Source organism: Crinia signifera, chromosome 5 (assembly GCF_055691185.1).
Source record: "Crinia signifera chromosome 5, ASM5569118v1, whole genome shotgun sequence".
NCBI classification, from domain to species: domain Eukaryota; kingdom Metazoa; phylum Chordata; class Amphibia; order Anura; family Myobatrachidae; genus Crinia; species Crinia signifera.
The window spans coordinates 279,139,320-279,160,225 of NC_139221.1; the positions used below are offsets into that span (position 1 = coordinate 279,139,320).

The window sequence follows — 20,906 nt, forward strand, 5'->3', positions numbered from 1 at the left end:
ACTGAATGGAGGACTTTTTTGCAACTTTTCCATTAAAATGTGTCTGATTTGCAAAACGGAGCAGATACAGTATGCAGCATGCCTATATTCTGTGTGCAACTGCAGCTGTATCGGGTGCCGGATGACCTGCCGACAGTCGGGATTCCGACAGTCAGTACCCCAACCTCAGAATCCTGACTTTTAAACTGCCGGCCGACAATCGGTATCCCTACTTATAGGGGCTATTCTCCCTCTTGGGGGGCCACAGGGTGGCGATTGCAGCATGTCCACAAGGGGCTTCTTTGCACTCGCCCCCCTGTTGGGACACCGGCAGTCGGGATTCCGATGTCAGGATACTGACCATGGGAATCCCCACTGTCAGCTACTTATACCACACCTGCTGTATCTGCATACAAAATGCTACGTTGCAGCGCTTACAAGTCACACAGAGCTTATATGTAGCTAGGCTGCAACACACACACAAAGAGGGATAAATGTAATACGGTGCAAGATGCCGGATGCTTAAAGCGGCAACCATTTACTCTACAAGCCAAAACCAAGTAGGATAATTGCCGCTTTAAAAACATGCTTTAAAGGTTGCTGCTTTAAAACTATATTAGCCATATACTAAAACACATAGTGGCAGCCATACGGTAAGACACACATAAAAGCAGTCATAAAGTACAATAACAATAGCATATAGTATAATCATTCCCACACTGTGCCACACAAAAAAGCCTATATAAACTAACACATAGCAAAGTAACATATGCATAGTAATAATTATCACATATACTAAATCATTTCTAGTCAGTCCCATACAGCAAACATAGTCACTTCCCTGACAGTGTCGTACATGTAATCACATCTATTCATATCATACAGTACATCATATCGTCTTGCGGTGGCAGCTCAAAAAGACCATTTATACATCCGCCAACACAATGGAATACGGTAGTTCTCAGAGAAGCTTCGCACAATGTAAGAGTGTTCCATACTGTTTGTATAATTAGACAGTGGGGGCTAATGTACCCCTTTCTGTTCCCAGAGAGAATGAGAGGTATGATCGTTCTCAGCTGACAATAAAATGACAGAGTCAGTTACATGCTAAAATGTTCATGAATTATTTCAGGACTGATATACTATAATACTGATTCCACAATGCTGCATTATGGTAATTTGTTATTCACAAAGGATCACTTGCATATCATACAGTTACTAACTTTGTAATGTCTGTAATAACATCCTACTATAGGGGGTAGATGTATGAAGCAGTGATAAGGGAGGAGAAGTGCCTGGTACTTTATCATTGGCCAATCAGCTTTTGACTGTTAATTTAACTGGGTTTAAAAAGGGACAGTTCAAAGCTGATAGGACGGTGATAAAGTACCAGGCACTTTATCACTTCTCCTCCGTTATCACTGCTTCATACATCTACCCCTGAATCTCTTACTAAGAGTAAACACATTTTCCAGCTTATAGACACTTCAGCGGTTAGACTACCACACCCAACAACATCAGACACCAGATCTATGGCATGTGCCCAGCGGTTTTAGGGCCAGATTCTCTAAGCTTCAAAGTGATAAAATAGAGAGTGATAAACAGCCAGCCAATCAGCTCCTACCTGCTATGTCACAGACTGTGTTTGAAAAATGTCAGACAGGAGCTGATTGGCTGGCTGTTTATCACTCTGCATTTTATCACTTTTAAAGCTTAGAGAATCTGGCCCTTAGTCCCTTGCAGTTCTAGGCCCCCATTGTCATGACAATGTCTGACTACTGCAATTGCATCTATTATTGCTGCGCGGCTGTTAGTCACTGTGGCAGTGATTTTGATCCTGTAGACAGGAGATATTTCATGTGCCGTGTAACCTGCAGCATTTTCCTTTCTCTCTGTTACAATGACGAGATAAGTCATTGCATTTCAAAGCAGCAGATGCTGGTGATTATCATATTGCTGGTACGAAACAAGTCTTTGTCACAACGGGTAAAACAAGCCAACTTATTGCTTTTGGTGAGTGCGTTTGAATCTTCTGTTTACATTTACGGACAAAAAGATGATAAACACGTTTCTTTCCATAGATTCCAATCCAGATAATGAGAGCAATAGTCTATATTTGGACAAAAAAACAAATATTTCCAGAATCAGTGGCGTGCGGTGGGGTGAGGCAGGTGAGGCACAGCCTTTTCTGTCATACTAGCATATATGCCAGAGTTTTGAATTGATAAATTATGTCAAAAATACAAATAATTTATATTTTAAAAAAAATCTTATTTTTATTATTCTAATCCTTTTAATATAATATTTTAATCCTGTCAAAACTCTGGAGTAAAAAGTCAATGGCAGGTGAGGCAGTGCCTCACCTGGCTACCTTTTCTGCACCTCTCTTATCAAAACTCAGCAAATATCCAGCAGTGCATACTGCTGCACATGTGTATAATGCTGGCATGTACCCCATGGCTCATATATTGTGTGCAAATCTGGCTCTGGTACTTGTCAGGGACTCTTCAGCCATTTACCTCACCGCACGTCCCTGGCTAACATCATATCAAAAAACTACATACCGCATTACTTACTAAACTAAACTGTTATATGGACATTAAGGGGCCATACTGTATATTGCACAATCTGCATTAAGCAGTGAGGAAATATCCTCCTGATAGCCATAAAGTAAATTAATACTTGAATATACCATTCTAGTGGTGCTGGGATAGAGCGTCAGTGATTATTCTGACTCCGCCTGTCCCCTAGCAGTGCATCAATTGTTAGAGTCTCTATCATGACATGTGCCATGCAGAGTAGCAGTCCTCCAGGAAGGTTGTCTCTGCAGTAGGTAAGATGCAAAAGTTGCATGGGAGGTTCTTGGCCGATATGAACTTAATCGGCGTGTGTGTGGGGGGGGGGGGGGGGTCTTATAGCATGGGCCTGGATCTGATTCACACTTTAGTGGCATGTGGAATTCATCTAGTAGGTATATGGGGTTGTCTGATGAAGTGAAAGGACTAATTGGCGCAATGGAATGATAGGGTGGTCTGAAGATGAGAAGGAGGATACGGGATACAGTATGTAGAGGTCTGATGGCCATGTGGGGGTGTTTGATGGCATGGGTAAGGTCTAATTGGCATTTAAGGAGTATGTAAAAGGGAGGTCTGATGGTGTGGCAGAGCTGTGCTCTGCATTTAAGGGACACATGGGGGAGTCTGATAACAAGTGTGAAGTCTGATTGGCACTTAAGGGGCATGTGTGGGATCTGATGGAGTGAGGGTGCACCAATTGACACTTAAGGGGTATGTGTGAGGGTTCTAATGGCATGAAGAGGACTGATTGGCACTTAGGGAACACGTGGAGGAGTCTGATGGCATAGGGGAGGACTAATTGGCACTTAAGAGGCATGCAATAGTCTGATGGACATGTGGAGCTGGCCTGGTCTGATTGCTTGGGGAATGTGTGACTTGCACTTAACACATTTGCAGGAGCTAATGGCATAAGTGAGATTCAACTGGCAATTAAGTGTGAGCGTGGGGGTCTGAGGTGGCCTGGTGGCATGTGGAAGGACTTATATTTATTTAATGGGCATGTGGGTAAGTCTTATGGTACGGGAAGCCATGAATTACAAAGGGATGCAGCAACAGTGAGCTACTGCAGCACATCAAATTGTATAATTCATAGGTCCCTGAGATCCACATAATTCTACAATTGTTGTGATCACTGCAAACATGTGAAGCCTCTCTGTGAACACTCTAATGACATGATTGGCTACAGGCTGTTCTGTGACAACCAACTACAAACTTGGGAACATCTGGATATGTAAAGCTGGCCAATCACTGCATGAGATCCATCATACACTACACAGGCTTCATTAACAGCCTAAAGTTGTGTGTATCAGACAGGGTTTAAAACCAACCTAAATGACCTAGGGCGGGATGTATCAATATTCGTGGGTGTTACCTGTTTTTTTTCGTGCCTGTATCGCATCCGTTTTGCGGGACTTTCCGCTTTATGTATTATTTTTTTCTGGGCTGCGTATACTGTGCCCTCCTCCGATATTTTTTCGAGTTTTTTTTTTTTTGTGTCTGTTCTCCCTCGGAGGGGGGAGGAGTGCAGGACTGCTGCCGGGAGCCTGAACGGGTAGTGAGGCGGCATGTTGCGAGTGGTAGGGAGTGTGGGACCGGCGCCGGGTGACAAGACAAGGGTCAGAGCAATCTCCTGCCGGCTGGAGGGAGGGAGGAGTGCAGGAGATTGCTCCGACCCCTGTCTTGTCACCCGGCGCCGGTCCCACACTCCCTACCACTCGCAACATGCCGCCTCACTACCCGTTCAGGCTCCCGGCAGCAGTCCTGCACTCCTCCCCCCTCCAGCCGGCAGGAGAATGCTCCGACCCGTCACCCGGCGCCGGTCCCACACTCCCTACCTCTCGCAGCATGCCGCCTCACTACCCGCTCAGGCTCCCAGCAGCAGAGGTCTTTCATCCTGACCTCCTGCCCCTGGTCAGACACCCACATGTCAAAGAAGCTGTCCCTTGGCTCAGGCACCCGGGGGATGTGTTTTCCCCTCCACACCTCCAACTTACACCCAGGTCCCGCCTCCTCTCCAGACCAATACCGCCAGTCAAACTTGGCGAAACAACAAAGGGCATCACGAATATTAATACATATCACAGGACGTCAACTTACATTCAGACCAATGTAAGTATACTTCGCTGCGGGAACACTGCGAGACTTTCAAAATGCGGAAATGAAAAATGTGAAACATTATTGATACATCAGGAAGAAGGACAAAAGCCTCGAAAACGGGATGTCAGCGCAGCGGTAAGCGTTGATACATCCCGGCCCTAGACTGTTGCGTGCCCGTTTGAGGCAGTGAGCGGCCATCATCCTGTTCCATGCTGGTTTGCGTGTTTATTGTGCAGGATATACTGTAGCTGGCTTAAGAAATGAAGAGTAATAGCAAAAAAGTGTCCTGACCTATACAAACACATCTACAGTATAAAATAGCATTCTAGGCAAGGGTCAAAGTAAAGATGGATACTATAATATTTATTCCAGCAATGATAGAATATTTGGTCCAGCATGACTTTGAGATGATGTTAGCAAAATATCTATTACATATACAATTCTGTTTCCTTTTGTGCAAAAAAAAAAATGTGCCATTAGTTCAGATTTATGAATGTAAAGAATTGAGCTGAAAATCTATTTCTTAAACCTCTAACTCTTTTGCATAAACATATTTATCGTATACAATGCAGCATAGCCTCAGTTCCCAAGGCAAACTAACAGTCCAGGTTTTAAGGCTATCCATGCTTGAGCACAGAGGGTTATATTGCAATAACTGAGGTGCTAATTAAGGCACCTTTGCTTGAGTATGTCTATCCTTAAAACCAGGACTGTAAGTATGCCCTACCGAGGTTGGGAAACACCACTGTACATGGTAAAAAAAAAATTTTTTTGCTATTTCGGATGTCCTTTGTATATAATTCACAATTCAACATACAGTAATACTGTACACCATGGGTCTTCAAACTGCAGCCCTCCAGATGTTGTGAAACTACAAATCCCAGCATGCCTTGCCACAGTTTTGCTACAAGGGAGTGTTAAAACTGTGGCAAGGCATGCTGGGATTTGTAGTTTCACAACATCTGGAGGGCCACAGTTTAAAGACCCATGCTGTACACTGTTCACAGCCCCAATTTAGACCACAATAAAATATACTCTACACAACGTCTTGTAGCTCACAATGACCGACCAGAATATAACAGAGAAAACTAAGACTAATATGTATCAAATCCCTGATCTCTGAATGACAGAATGCAGGTGGATAGGCCCAACATTGCGATGCAGCATAACCGGTGAGATTGGGAACTTCATGAGAGAGCATGGTGGAGTTTTGGGTTTACTTACGTGCCTAGCGAGTCTCACAAGATAAGAAAGCCCTGGCGAAGCATTTTATTAAGATACAGACATCAATATACATGAAACAACAATTAAAAGACAGACATAGAACACATAACAGAAAATATAGCAAAACACAATCACATACATCAGTATTAGAGTTAAGCTGTGTACACACGGGGGCGATAGGGGCTATAATCGCAGGGAATATGGTCGCAGGCGACCATATTGCCAGTGATTGGAGTGCGCACCAGCGATAAATCGCCGGGTGCGCGCTCCCGTTTTCTGCCCCATTGTAATCGCTGGTCTCCTGCGACCAGCTAATTACCTCTGCGGCTCCCCCAGCAGAGGTTCCTTTTCATCAGCGACCATCTCTGGTCGCTGATGCAAAGGAGACACTGGGCAATATATTGCTCAGGAATATATTGCTAGCAATATATTCCTGAGCAATATATCTCCCCCCGTGTGTACGGGGCTTTACAGCAGAAAGGATAAAGTCATTCTTTAAGAACAACCAAGCCCCTCATACAGGAGGAGGATCCCATCACCACTGCTCTATAGCTGGTAACAAACCATCAATCAGACAATGGAAATACTTTTTATTTTATTATTTGTATACAAAACTTGCATTGTAGAGTTATTGTCTAGTCGGAATCTGCCATTATGTATATACAGCCAGGGTCGGAATGGCCCACAAGGCCCCACTATCTGGGTGCCCACCTCCTCCTATAGGGATCAGGTTCCAGACTGTGCACTTATACTGCACAGCACTATGGTGTATTATCTACAGAGCCTTAATGCTATGAATCATGCATGCAGATGCACTAGTAGTACAGGCTGAGTATCCCTTATCCGAAATGCTCGGGACCATGAGCATTTTGGATAAGGGATTTTTCCGGATTTTGGAATATTTTTTTTCCCATACTTTCCTAGTCCCCAGATCTTGCCCTGATGGTCCTTGTCCCCGTGGCCTTCAGGATCTTCTTCAGCAGCATCTCGGGTCCCAGGGATGCATTGCATTAACATCACTGGCGCACCTGTGCACTCGCACAATGCACCCCTGGGACCAGGATCCCACTGAACAGGATCCTCAAGGCCTCTGTGGACATCGGGGGATGAGGTAAGTATGAAAAAAAGGGGCGGGGGGAGACCCCCCCAAAAAACTAAATATTCTGAAAAACCGGAATATTTTTCGGAATATTTTGGTTTTTGGAATACACAGATAAGGGAGACCTGACCTGTATTTACAATATATATTTATTAAGGGGCCTGGGCCATGCACTCTATATTGGCTAGGCAAACTAACATGTACAAACCCCCTGTAGACTCCTATGTCCGACAGGATAAATAGTGCCCTGTGCATATTCAATGCTGCAGTTTCCGAAAGCATTGATGGTGGATTTTGACAAAACAGGCCCGACTTTTAAACCAGCTGACGGAAACTTGGCCATTTCTCTACAATCCGTGGCCGTTTTAGCCAACACGCCCCCTTTTCCCCACTTGACAGGCAGAACATTGAATTTCGCCTGTCGAGTTGCAGGTGAGCTGGCCAAAAATGGCCCCGGATTCCGACTGCTGAGACGTTCCTACAGTCGGAATCCCACATTGAATACCCCCCACATGTTGAGCCCCTAAATTGTCAAAAGACATTTCATGTAAGACGTTATAAACATTTATATTTAAACTACTATTATTATATATTTTGCACTGAGGCTTCTACTTAGAGACTGGGAAACTCCTGTATGTGCATTTCTTACAAAATTCAATTCCTGCCTATTCACATTTGTTGTATCATTACTAGAGATGAGCGGGTCCGGATCTCCGGGACCTGACAGATCCGCATATCGCGATCCGAGTCTGGATCCGAGCCGGCTCGGGAGTTCCCGCCTAAATTCCGGACCCGAAAACGAGGCAAAACGTCATCATCGCGCTGTCGGATTCTCGCGGGATCTGGATTCTATATAAGACGCACGCGCGCCCCGCCATCTTTACTCCAGCATAGGAGAGGGAAGAGGGTGGTTGTGCTCTGTGCTGTGTGCTGTGCTATAATAATAATATATTATTTTGCTGCTGCTCACTCGATTAGGGTCTGCAGGGGCTGCTGTACACAAGTCCAGTGTACAGGGGCTGCAGTGGCCAGTGTACAAGGGGCTGTACAGGGGCTGTGTTTAGTGTGACAGGGCTTGTGTCCAGTGTGACAGGGCCTGTGTACAGTGTGACAGGGTCTGTGTCCAGTGTACAGGGTTTGTGTCCAGTGTACAGGGGTTGTGTCCAGTGTACAGGGGCTGTGTCCAGTGTACAGGGGCTGTGTCCAGTGTACAGGGGTTGTGTCCAGTGTACAGGAGCTGTGTACAGGAGCTGTGTCCAGTGTTCAGGGGCTGTGTACAGGGCCTGTGTCCAGTGTGACAGGGGCTGTGTCCAGTGTACAGGGGCTGTGTCCAGTGTACAGGGGCTGTGTACAGGGGTTGTGTCCAGTGTACAGGGGTTGTGTCCAGTGTACAGGAGCTGTGTACAGGAGCTGTGTCCAGTGTCCATGGGCTGTGTCCAGGGGCAGTGTCCAGTGTGACGGCTGTGTCCAGTGTACAGGAGCTGTGTCCCGGGGCGGTGTCCAGAGGCTGTGTCCAGGGTAACGGGCTGTGTCCATTGTCCAGGGGCTGTGTCCAGGGTGACGGGCGGTGTCCAGTGTCCAGTGTGACGGCTGTGTCCACTGTACAGGAGCTGTGTCCAGGGGGGGTGTCCAGAGGCTGTGTCCATTGTCCAGAGGCTGTGTCCAGGGGCTGTGTCCAGTGTGACGGCTGTGTCCAGTGTACAGGAGCTGTGTCCAGAGGCTGTGTCCATTGTCCAGGGGCTGTGTCCAGGGTGACGGGCTGTGTCCAGTGTCCAGGGGCAGTGTCCAGGGGCAGTGTCCAGTGTCCAGTGTGACAGGCTGTGTCCAGTGTAAAGTAAGAAAAATAAAAGTAATAAATAAAATAAAAACACATTTTTGTAGGATGATGGAGGAGGAAATAGTGGGAGATCAGCAACCTGATAGAAGTGCTGAAGCTGCTACCACCAGTCATGACAAGGCAGATACCTCTTTGTATTTTTTGCTCTTTGGAGCATTTCTCTTTTTTTGGGATAGTTTATTAAACTGCCACCCTCTCTGCCCCCTGCAGTGCCGCTCTGCTTCCAAGATGTGCCAGGTTGGAAGTGTAAGGTCCACATGTATGTGATGCCCACTGCTGTCGCTTAGCTTAGTCATCCAGCTACCTCGGAATACCCTTTTGGCCCAACTACAGTAAATGAAAACAATTTTGTAAGCTGTGAAGTGATCAAAATTGACTAGAAATGAGTGGAAACTAATGTTATTGAGGTTAATAATACTTTAGGGGCAAAAACAGGCCCAAATTCTGTTATTTTAGCCATTTTTAGCATTTTTTCATAAAAATCCAGATCCAAAACCAAAACCCACAAGGGTGGTTTTGACAAAACCAATCCAGATCCAAAACACGAAGGGAGATCCAGATCCAAAACCAAAACCCGAAAAAGTGGCCGCCGCACATCTCTAATCATTACAAATAATGATAGGCAGTATGAATTAATCCCACTAACTACTTCTGTGAAGCATAAGAAGCTCTTTCAGCCAATCAGAATCCATAGGGATCCGATGTTGCAAACTATTTATTCTATCAGAAGCAGTTAAAGGATTACCGCTGTTTTAAAAACACTACATAATACCAATTGTATTTAGCAAAAAATCACTAATTTATTATAAGAATAATAAAAATAAGTAGTTAAAACCTGGCTTGTTACTGGCATTTGAAGATATTCTGTTCAACTGAATTATATTATGTAGGATTTACATAACACATGCAGGGCATCTCAATAGTGAAATAGAAGTTAATTAGTAAAGTCCTAGTGCTAATACTTTTAAGGTAAATGAAAATTGTGTAGCTAAGGCTGGCCATGCACCTTAAAGTTCTCCATACACCTTATGATAATCATTTCTAACCATTTACATAGTTGGTGGTTGTTACTAAAATCTGGTAATCAGTGTCGGACTGGGGCATGAAGAGCCTACTGGGGGGGGAATGCAATAGTAGAGGCCATGTTTAGGGGTGTGGCCAGCCATCACAGAGGTTTGACTCAACCATTTGAGCGTGTATGGTCTGGGCTCCTTGGAAACTACATAAAACTAGGTACTGATAATATATCAGATTAATAAAAGCAGAAAATACACCATAGTCCTGTACACTCAGGGATGGTTCTACTATTAGACAGCTGCCTAGGGGCTCCAGAATCTGGAGGCACCCTTGTGTCTATTCCAAAATTGAGGATGACTCTTAGAGGCATCCTCGTTGAACTTAGGCCCTTATTCAGATCTGATCGCAGTACAAATTTGTTCACAAAATGGGCAAAGCCATGTGTACTGCAGGGCTACTACGCTGATTGAAGTGTACCTCATTGCTCCAAGCTCCTTGATAAAGGTCCTTTAATAGGACCGAAACGTCGGAGCATTTATGAAGAGTAACACTACATTGCTAATAAATTACCTACTATTGGAATACTAAGAAAAACCCTCTTTTTCATTTCAAGAAACTGGAGAGTGCTATATGTGCGTGCTTTATAAAATAACTGGTAATATTGGAAGCGTTCTCGGCTTGTCAATTTGAGGGGGTGTGACAATATTGATACATTACCCAGCTTGTCAAGGGACATAATATATTTATGTATTAATAGTTTCTTATATAGTGCACAGATATCCCACAGCACTGTACAGAGAATATTTGAACATTGACATCAGTCACTACCCCAGTGGAGCTTACACTCTATACTCCCTACCAGGGGAGGGCAGAGTTAGCTGGGATAATAGGAACAGGGAAGGAGGAGTCGTCCTCTGTTCCCTGTGGAATAGCCTCCCACCAGAGATGGTAGAGGCTAAGACAGTAGAACAATTTAAACATGCTTGGGATAGGCATATGAATATCCTTACAAAGAAATAAGGATTAAAAAAGGATGAGATTACCTGAAGGATAAAAAAGGGGCAGACTAGATGGGTCAAATGGTTCTTATCTGCCGTCAAATTCTATGTTTCTATGTTTCTATGCTCCATCACCACCCACCTTCTGGTGTGTGGATTCTGGACTACATTTGGTGCATGTTACCACATGCATCATAGATGGGCACCCCATTGCTGTAAGGCTGGGTGAGAGTGCAGGTTTCCCTCTTTCTATATATATATATATATATATATATATATATATATATATATATATATATATATATATATATTTTATATATTTTGCTTTCTTCATTTATTAACGAAGATGAAACATACACTATTTCACTTTTAGACATATTACATGAATGAGACAAGCACTATGCCCTTTGATTGGCAAGTGAAGGAATACAGTTGTCATTAAATACAGGTATTACATAAACTTTCAGTGAATAACTGTAGACAGAAAAATGAATGGTACTTACTCAACATATTTGCTCCACGGTCCAAGGTCTGACATCGCCATGAACACGCAGTTTGTGAGAATAGTGCACATTATAAACATACTGAACAATGTTAAAAAAAAAAAACATCTGTCAAGGAAAATATTTCGCTTTTATGCAATATATATATATATATATATAATACACATGTATTGTTCTATTATTGTATATGTGTGCACAGAGCTTGTATGGTGGAGAGTGCTGATTCATACCTTACTGATGGGCTGACAATTCTTGTCTGTGATCATAAAATAGGCATGTCCAAACTGTGGTTCTCCAGCTGTTGTAAAACTACACATCCCAGCATGCCTTGCCATAGTTTTAGTATTCTCTAATGACAAAACTGTGGGAAAGCATGATGGGACTTGTAGGTTCACACCAGCTGGAGGGCCATAGTTTGACCGTGCCTGGCATAAACCAAACTACAATGACTTTATACACATTCATAGTCCATAATTTGAGCATAGTCACCAAAAAATCTTCTAAAAAGCCCTATAGTGGGATATAATAGTGTCTGAGTTCAGCGGCTGTGCGGGAAGCCGGCCAGACATTTTTTAAAGGGGAGGTCATTTACTGGACATGGTTGTGCCTTCAAAATTACTTCCCCTTTAAAACTCGGATGCTATTACATCCCACTATAGAACTTTTTGGCGGATTGGTACCCGCTGGGCCCTAGGCAAGCGCCTAGGTTGCATAGTGGGAAATCCGGCCCCGCGTGGTAGCATTGCAGAGGAACAAAATGATGCGAAGCGTCTGAAGTAATAGACATTTCAACAGATTTTTAAGACTCCTTGGATTACTGAGAGATTAGAGAAGTCATCAATTTGACTGTCACTGTCAGCAACTTGGAATCGCACCCCATGCTGAGATGGTTGCGACCCACTTTGGGGTCAGGACCCAAAGTTTAAGAACTGCTAGCCTTACGTGTAACCAGGTTAAGAAAGGAGGGGGATCGTGCGCAATCTTGTCTGGAGCCCTCCGGTCTAACCAGCAGTGCAGTGGGACTCACGTCAATAGTGTAACCTAGTGCTCTGCCAGAGTCTAAAGCGCAGCCAGGGCCGTGTCCAGGAGGGGGGGTTCAGCGTTGATTCACGGGCGGGATGGGGGGGGAAGGGAAGCTCACTGTCTCACCTGCTCCCCGCTCCCTGCTTTCTATGGTACCTCTATGGTACCTCTCCTCGGCGGCTCAGTACCACCCTCCAGTGGTCGGCGCCCTAGGCAAATTCCTAGACCTGCCTAGTGATGGCACTGGCCCTGAGCGCAGCATCCATTTACCCTGTGATCCATTCACCAACGACTCCGGTGTGAGCTTCCTGGAACAAGGGACCCGTGTGCACCACGCACCTTGCACCCATTATAGAGACACCACTGTTCTACAGTACCTCCTTTGCAGGGAAAAATTCAGTTAGAATAAATACTCAACATAAAATTTAACAAAATATTTATGGGGCTTCTATGGTGGTGGCCTTATTCGAAATAAAAAATCCAACTGATCTTTATGATGCATATCATATACTGGAAACTACACTTTAAAAAAACGAACATAAAGGCATCTGAGAAGAACTTCAAAGATATTCGAGTAACTGCGACTCATTTTCTTTTTGTTGTTTAAATGTGATTTATATCATTCTCATTCAAGTAAACATGAAAGGAGTAATAACGTGCTGGACTTCAGCAGGGTTGTCAAAGGTCTCGCAGAACAGAAGACAGGAACGGAAACAAAGATATAAAAAAAAAAGTTAAATTAAACAAGAAGGGGATGAAATATTGCAGAAAACAGCATTCCATCATTTCGCTAACTTATGGGGGTCTAGAAAAAAGCCTTTGCTACAGTAGGTGCAGAAAACAAATATATACAGTCTCTGTCATAAATATACTGCAGGTTCTGCATTGAACTGTAAGCAGAGGAGAGGTGACGCTCAAGGCAGCGGCTGAACAGACCAATCACTTTTATGTCATTGGGAGGTCACCACCTTGGGGAGGAAGGGAACCTTTAGCTGCTTGATCTGCAGGGAAAGGAGGAAGTGCTTGGTCAGTGTGTCTGTCTGAACTGTATCCCTATCTACCACCACTTTCAGTGTGTCTGCCCTTTAATCTTGCTTGTGTTTTTGTCTATCCTGTCAGTGAGTCTGTGTCGCAGTTCTATCTAGGTGTCACGTTATTGGACCCTGCACAATTAGATTGCTTTTATGATTCAGAGGTGTAGATGTATGAAGCAGTGATAAGTGAGTAGAAGTAATAAAGTGCCTGGTACTTTATCACCGGCCAATCAGCTTCTAACTGTTCCTTTTTAATACCAGCCTGTAACTCAACAGTCAGGAGCTGATTGGCCGGTGATAATGTACCAGGCACTTTACCACTTCTCCTCCCTTATCACTGCTTCATACATCTACCCCAGAATAAGGAGTACATTTACTAAAATGGTAGTTTATGGGAGCCCAGACCAACCAATCAGATTCTTATTATTATTATTTATTCAGTACCTTAATGAAGATAGTAAACAGAATAAGATTTGTTGCTACGGGCAACATCCCATCTTCAATAGAACTCCCATCTTAGTAAATTTCCCCCTGATACTCCACCACCAGGCATGAGTAAGTGTAATATTAAAAATATTAAATGTAAGTTTGCAGTATTTGGGTACTTGTGTATTTTGGCGGCGCCCATCGCATCGCATACCATAACGCATACGTTGTTATGCGATGCGACGCGATTTCGTTCGATAGTGTGCGATGGCATACAATTTTCAAATTGTATGCCATTGTACATGGCATACAATGCCATACGATGCAATGCGATTAAACATTGTATAAGCACCCTAATGGGTGCTTCCAATGTTAAATGCACCCCCACGCCACCCCCCACTATAAACGTGAACCCGAAGCGTGGCGAGCGCAGCGAGCCCGCGAGGGGCGGCGGTACGCGTCCTACGACCATTTTATACCCCCACTATCCACTTCGGCGTGGAGTCGAGAATAGAATAGTGTTGCGAGCGCAGCGAGCCACCGCGCCGGAAGCGTGGCGAGGGGATGCGGATACCTGTGAAAGCCGCGAAGGGACGCGATTACCTGTGAAGGTATCCGCGTCCCCTCGCCACGCTTCGGGCTCGGTGGCGAGCTGCGCTCGCCACACTATTCTATTCTCAACTCCACGCCGACGTGGATAGTGGGGGTATGAAAAGGTCGTAGGACGCATACCGCCGCCCCTCGCGGGCTCGCTGCGCTCGCCTCGCTTCGGGTTCACGTTTATAGTGGGGGGGTGGCGTGGGGGTGCATTTAACATTGTAAGCACCCATTAGGGTGCTCAAAAGCACCCTTTAGGGTGCTTATACGATTTTTAATCGTATAGGGGGTCAAAATCGCATCGCATCGCATGCCATCCGGTACATGGCATGCGATGCGATGCGTTCATCGTACGATGCACATCGGGGGCGCCGCTATAATACACAAGTACCAGTATTTGTTCTATGCGGATGCAGTTATAATCCCGGTGGTTGGAATCCCAACACTTTATCCCTCTATGGCTGTCCACCCATAGAGGGAGAATAAACTAGTGTGCCGAGCACAGCGAGCCAGGTTGGGGGGGGAGATCCACGTCCCCCCCTTGTCGGGATTTTGAACGCCGGGATTCCGACCGCCGGGATTTCATATCAAACCCGTTCTATGGGCTCAGACACACTAGGTAACCAAGATGAAGTAAAACTATAGCATTTTGCTTGCACTCCAGTCACCGGCATAAACCACATAATGGATACAGAAATAACTCCCAGCAAATATGGCAAATGATTTAGGGATGCCGACAGAGGAATGTGGCTTAAAGAGCCAACAGTCAACAGGTAAGAACTACAAAGTCAAAATGCAGTAGTTAGTCATGGACAAAAGGTTGACATGCAGTAAGTCAACCCTTGACAAAATGTTGACATGCATATGGTTAACACAAGCAAATGGTGAACATGGAAAGAGTCGAAACTTAAAAAGTTCAACATGAGTTTTCAGTTTTTTGGGGTATCAAAGTCAACACCTGAGCACATGGACCCCCAATTAATGCAGTGCGTACCCTCGCATGGCTGGCTTTGCTCAACCAGCTTCAGGCATGGTGTTCGCTGTGCTCAGCACACTTATCTGTTTCCATTCAGTGTCCACGTGGATGGTAAAGTATTAAAAAGTCCCAAAAAATGAAAAAAGTAATACATGAAAAGCTTATGTTGACATTTTTTCACATGTTGACCATTGCCATTTCCACATTTTGTCAGTATCTACCTAGTAAATGTTGACATTTTGTCAATGTTGACCTTTTAGTGTTGACCTATTGACTGTCCACCTAATCATCCGAATAGGTGGACAGTCAATATGTCGACAGTCAAATTCAGAGGTATCCGTCTTTGCGTAATGAACTGTCCATTGCTGCCTGTAGTGTTATACTGCAAACATAATGGATAGTACAGTGATGGCTAACCTTGATACTCCAGCTGTTTGTTGAACTACAAATCCCAGCATGCCCTGCTACAGTATTACTCTTTGGCCATGCTAAAACTGATGCAGGGCATGTTGGGATGTGTAGTTTAACAACGGCTGGAGTGTCAAGGTTAGCCATCACTAGGTGATGTGATGACTATTATTATTTCATGCAAGCATGACCAAAAAAAATTTATAATCAATATTAAAATCAAAATGGTCATCACAAAGTAGGATAATTTTGAAAAAGGACATATTTTTGTTTCAATTTTGACTTGGAAAAAAAAACATGTCAGTTTTATGAGATTTATCTTTTAGATAGCAATATCAAATATCATCATCAAATATCATCAATATTAGATGTTTAACTTTCATTAATATTGGGGGAATTTAGTTCAAACTAATATTACAGTATGTCCATCAGAATCATACGTTTTTCTAAAATGCAAGGCTAGTGCTACACAGGGTATTAATAAACAACTACTGCCCCAGCAAAAATAAATATTCTCTTGTGATCTGTTTAATTACACACAAGGGGAATTAAATATTAGACAACATAAAAATATTTTCCACTCAGGTTGACAATTGAAAAATTGCACAGTCACATGAAGATTACAAATTTAGATTATGGGCGGTATCCAATTAGCTGCAGCAATTTACCTTGGCTAATTGACCCATCTGGGGCTAGGCGATTAGCACCAATGCTGACACTTATTGGGGATTTTGTTTCGTAAGTATGCATATTTCACCGGATTGTGGCCATGGAAATGCATATGTTTCTGACTTTTTTGGGTAATTGGATAACTCTGTGTGTGTGTGTGTGTGTGTGTGTGTGTGTGTGTGTGTGTGTGTGTGTAACAAGCTTGGGTGGTGTGTGGTGGGAGTGCAATTTGGTAGATTGGGAGGTGTCCTATCTCCTCCAAAATGGTTAATGTTGGCAGCTATGAAAGACAATGAAAAGGGATAAACCGCTGAGCGCCTGATGCCTCTCACCAGTCAACAAACCTTGAACCCAAAGCACCATCTCCTCCCCTTCTTTCCCCTTTTGTAACCTTCCCCTTGTACCTGAAATAACCAGTCGGAGTATAGTATTTTTGGCGAATTAAATGGTCACAATTTATTAACTTGATTTCAGATTTACTGTTACTTAATTTGGGTGGCAAAGATAGCACTGCGGTCCACCAGCCCTTATCAACTGAATCATGTAACCGCCTGGGGGGCCGGGATCCCCTTCTCGCAACTGACGACCTGTACCCGTGGGTGATCCCGTTTTGCCCCCCGACGCCAGGCCTGGCGCCCACCTTGGCTGGCCCGCAGTACTTCCGCCCCCGACGCCAGGCCTAGCGCCATACCATGGCTGGTCCGCAGTACTTCCGTCTGCTGCTTTGCCTTCTTGAAGTTGCTTAATGTTGTTCCTTCTTCCTCTTGTGGTGGGTGGGTGGGATCCTTGCGGGGGGTTGCTTCTGAGTGTAATGACCCCCTTCCTGCAAATTTACTGTTACTTAATTTGGGTGGCAAAAATAGCACTGCGGTCCACCAGCCCTTCTCACAACTGAATCATGTAACCGCCTGGGGGGCCGGGATCCCCTTCTCGCAACTGACGACCTGTACCCGTGGGTGATCCCGTTTTGCCCCCCGACGCCAGGCCTGGCGCCCACCTTGGCTGGCCCGCAGTACTTCCGCCCCCGACGCCAGGCCTAGCGCCATACCATGGCTGGTCTGCAGTACTTCCGTCTGTTGCTTTGCCTTCTTGAAGTTGCTTAATGTTGTTCCTTCTTCCTCTTGGGGTGGGTGGGTGGGATCCTTGCTGGGGTTGCTTCTGAGTGTAATGACCCCCATCCTCCCCCTTCCTTAAGTATGGCCTATCCACTGGGGAGGGGCCATTTACCTTTTGTTCTTCACCTTATCTTCCCTCTTGCTTTAAGCTGGCACCTACCCTACCTGCCTTCCCCCCTGCAGCAATTATGTCTCTTTTTTGTGGAGCACAGGCTGAGCGTTTATACTCATTCGTTGCTATTTGCAGCTCATTCTCTTTAAACCGCTGAGCGCCTGATGCCTCTCACCAGTCAACAAACCTTGAACCCAAAGCACCATCTCCTCCCCTTCTTTCCCCTTTTGTAACCTTCCCCTTGTACCTGAAATAACCAGTCGGAGTATAGTATTTTTGGCGAATTAAATGGTCACAATTTATTAACTTGATTTCAGATTTACTGTTACTTAATTTGGGTGGCAAAGATAGCACTGCGGTCCACCAGCCCTTATCAACTGAATCATGTAACCGCCTGGGGGGCCGGGATCCCCTTCTCGCAACTGACGACCTGTACCCGTGGGTGATCCCGTTTTGCCCCCCGACGCCAGGCCTGGCGCCCACCTTGGCTGGCCCGCAGTACTTCCGCCAACGCTAGGTCCTAGGACCGTAGCCCGCCACCCTACCGTGACCCTACCTCGCCCTGGACTCTAGTCTGATGGGTTTTTCTGTCCCCTAATGCCTGCTGGTGTCCTAGTCCCCAGCTTACTCTCTGCCCAGATGGCTGTGACCGAGCTATGTTCTTGTCCATACTGTGCTCTGACCTTTGTTGCCTGTTGTTGTGGTAACACCTCGTCTTCACAATCTGCCATAAGTGATGAGAACAGGTTAAACCTTGCAGCTGAGCCTGCGGTGCTGCCTCCCTAAAGGCTTCGCATTTTCCCCTGGAGAGGGCATCGGCTACTTTGTTGTCTACACCTGGCACGGAAGTTAATGTTGTGTTGCAGACACCCCAATACCAGGTGCCTGATCAGGTTAATCGCTGGCGGGGAGGAGGCCTTTCCTTGTTGACCACCTGCACCACCCCAAGTTGTCACACCAGAAAGTTATCTCCTTGTTGGCTAACCTGCTGCCCCACAATTCAACTGCTACTATTATTGGGAACAGCTCCAGAAGCAGCAAGTTCTTAGTCAGCCCCTCCTCTGCCCAGCTCTGGGGCCACAGCGCCGCGCACCATTCTCCCTTTAGGTAATCTCCGAAGCCCCATGACTCTGCTGCGTCCGTGTATAGGTGTAACTTCTTGTTTGGCACAGGTGGTGCCAGCCGGATCCTTACTCCATTGACTTTCTAGAAAAAGGTTTCCCACATGAGCATGTCTTCTCTAATCTCTGCTGTTACCTAAGTGATGCCCCTTTTTGTCCCCGCTGTGGCCCTTTCCAGTTTGAGACAGAAGATTCTGCCCATAGGGATCATCCTGCACGCAAAGTTTAGTGACCCCAGCAATGATTGGAGCAGTTTTAGTGTCAATTTTTTTGCCCTTGCGTGCTCGCTAATCTGCCCCAGGAGGTTGGACACCTTGTCTTCTGGTAACCTAAACGTCTTGTCTGAGGTGTCTATTTCAATGCCTAGGTAGGAGAGCCTTGTTGTTGGTCCTTCTGTTTTTTCGGTTGCTATTGGTACCCCAACTGTGTGGAATAGCGCCTGGGTGGATTTGAGCAGCTGCTCGCGTCTATCGGTATTAGCCTGGCCGACCATTAGAAAGTCGCCCAAGTAGTGTGCCATTGTCTTACTGCCTGTTCCTGCTTCCACGCACCAGTGCAGGAACGTACTGAATTTTTCGAAGAAAGCGCATGAAATGGCGCAGCCCATTGGTAAGTATAGGTCAATGAAATAACTGCCCTCAAATTTGAGGCCCATGAATCTTTGACTCTGGGGGTGAAGCAGAAGGAGCCTGAATGCTGATTCGATATCTATCTTCCCCATAAGGGCCACTTCCCCGCAGCTGCGCACTATTTTGAGCACGTCCTCAAAAGACTGGTAAGCCACGCTGCACTGCTGCTTTTCTATAGCATCGTTTACCGACCCTCCTGCCGGGTATGACATGTGCTGTATTTATATGAATTTTCCAGGCGTCTTTTTTGGTACTACCCCCCAAGGGGGACACTACTAGCTGCTGTAAAGTGGGTTCCTTTTCCAGAAACTCTGCATCTTCTTTGTTGTGGTACCATCCTAGCCATTTTTGCATGTTTTTAGTTGTATCGGGGTTGCTGCCTTACTTATTGCGCTGATCTCATTCTGTTTTAGGCGCTGTGTAACCCCCTGATCTCTTGTAGCATTCCTTTGCTGGGTGCCCTTTGCCGCAGTGTCTGCATGCGTGCCTGTATTTGCAGTACTGGCCCCTGGTGCTGTATGTGCTGTTGTATGTGAAGCATTATTGGGGACAGCTCCAGTAGCAGACCCTCCTCTTGCCTGCATGCCGGGTACCTCATACCTCCTCCATGCTGGCCTTAACTTGTTCTTTCCTGGGGCCCCATGAATGGCCATGCTAGCTTCACCCCTCCTTCCTGTCAAGGAAGAGTACTTTTGCATACTACGCTTTCTGCATTGTCGTAGCACAGTGTCCGTCCATGTCATCAGCCTGCCCGCCTCCTCCGATCATTAGGCATCTGCATGTGGAAGAAGAAGGGTTGCACTGCGAGGTGACATAAAGCATGTTAGTTTGTACTGTGTGTAAATACGTCGGACCATGCAGCCTCCCAAACCTGAGCAATAATCCTATAATGCCACCTCCATGCATTCTCCTTTTTCCGTTTCTTAAACTGCCTCTATCCATATACAAGTGACTGAATTTGCGCTGATAACTACCCCCATGGAATTTGTAACGTCCCCTTAAGCCCCATTGACATTAGACACTTCACTAAGCTTGTTCAGTAAATAGTTCATTACCTTTGTTCTAAATGACCATGATAGAGAACTTGTACTAAGCTTAAACAGAGAACCCAATTTCCTAATGAAAATTGGGGTTGCTAAACTGCTAGCATGTTGTTGAAGGGGCTGTTATCCCTCGTATTTGCATAAAGGTTAGAAGTATTAGCCACCACATTGCTGGCAGGTGCACTGCGCATATGTCTGCGTGCACCCTTCTGATCCCTGTCATTATTGCAGCTATGATGGTTTACTACCCAAGTTACATAAAATGACACAGCTTTTCTTATAATTATTTTGCTTTGCTTATTCCATGTCAGAATTTCCAGCACATTCCACCTAATTGGCAAGCTAATGCGCACTGAGCAGTTACCTGTGCTGTGCGGTTTATTTATTGATTTATTAACAGATTCTTATATAGCGGCAGCAGAT

General features: G+C 45.3%; 1 protein-coding gene across 7 annotated transcripts in view; it reads right to left on the reverse strand.

The window, feature by feature from the left end:
• LOC146081108 (sodium channel protein type 5 subunit alpha-like) overlaps positions 1–20,906 on the reverse strand; it is a 388,187-nt gene that overhangs the window by 240,964 nt on the left and 126,317 nt on the right. For all 7 annotated transcript variants that reach the window (XM_083189076.1, XM_083189080.1, XM_083189078.1 and 4 more), the window contains exon 4: positions 11,331–11,418. In XM_083189076.1, the coding sequence (XP_083045202.1) occupies positions 11,331–11,418 (88 nt within the window). The remainder of the gene's footprint in view (positions 1–11,330; positions 11,419–20,906) is intronic.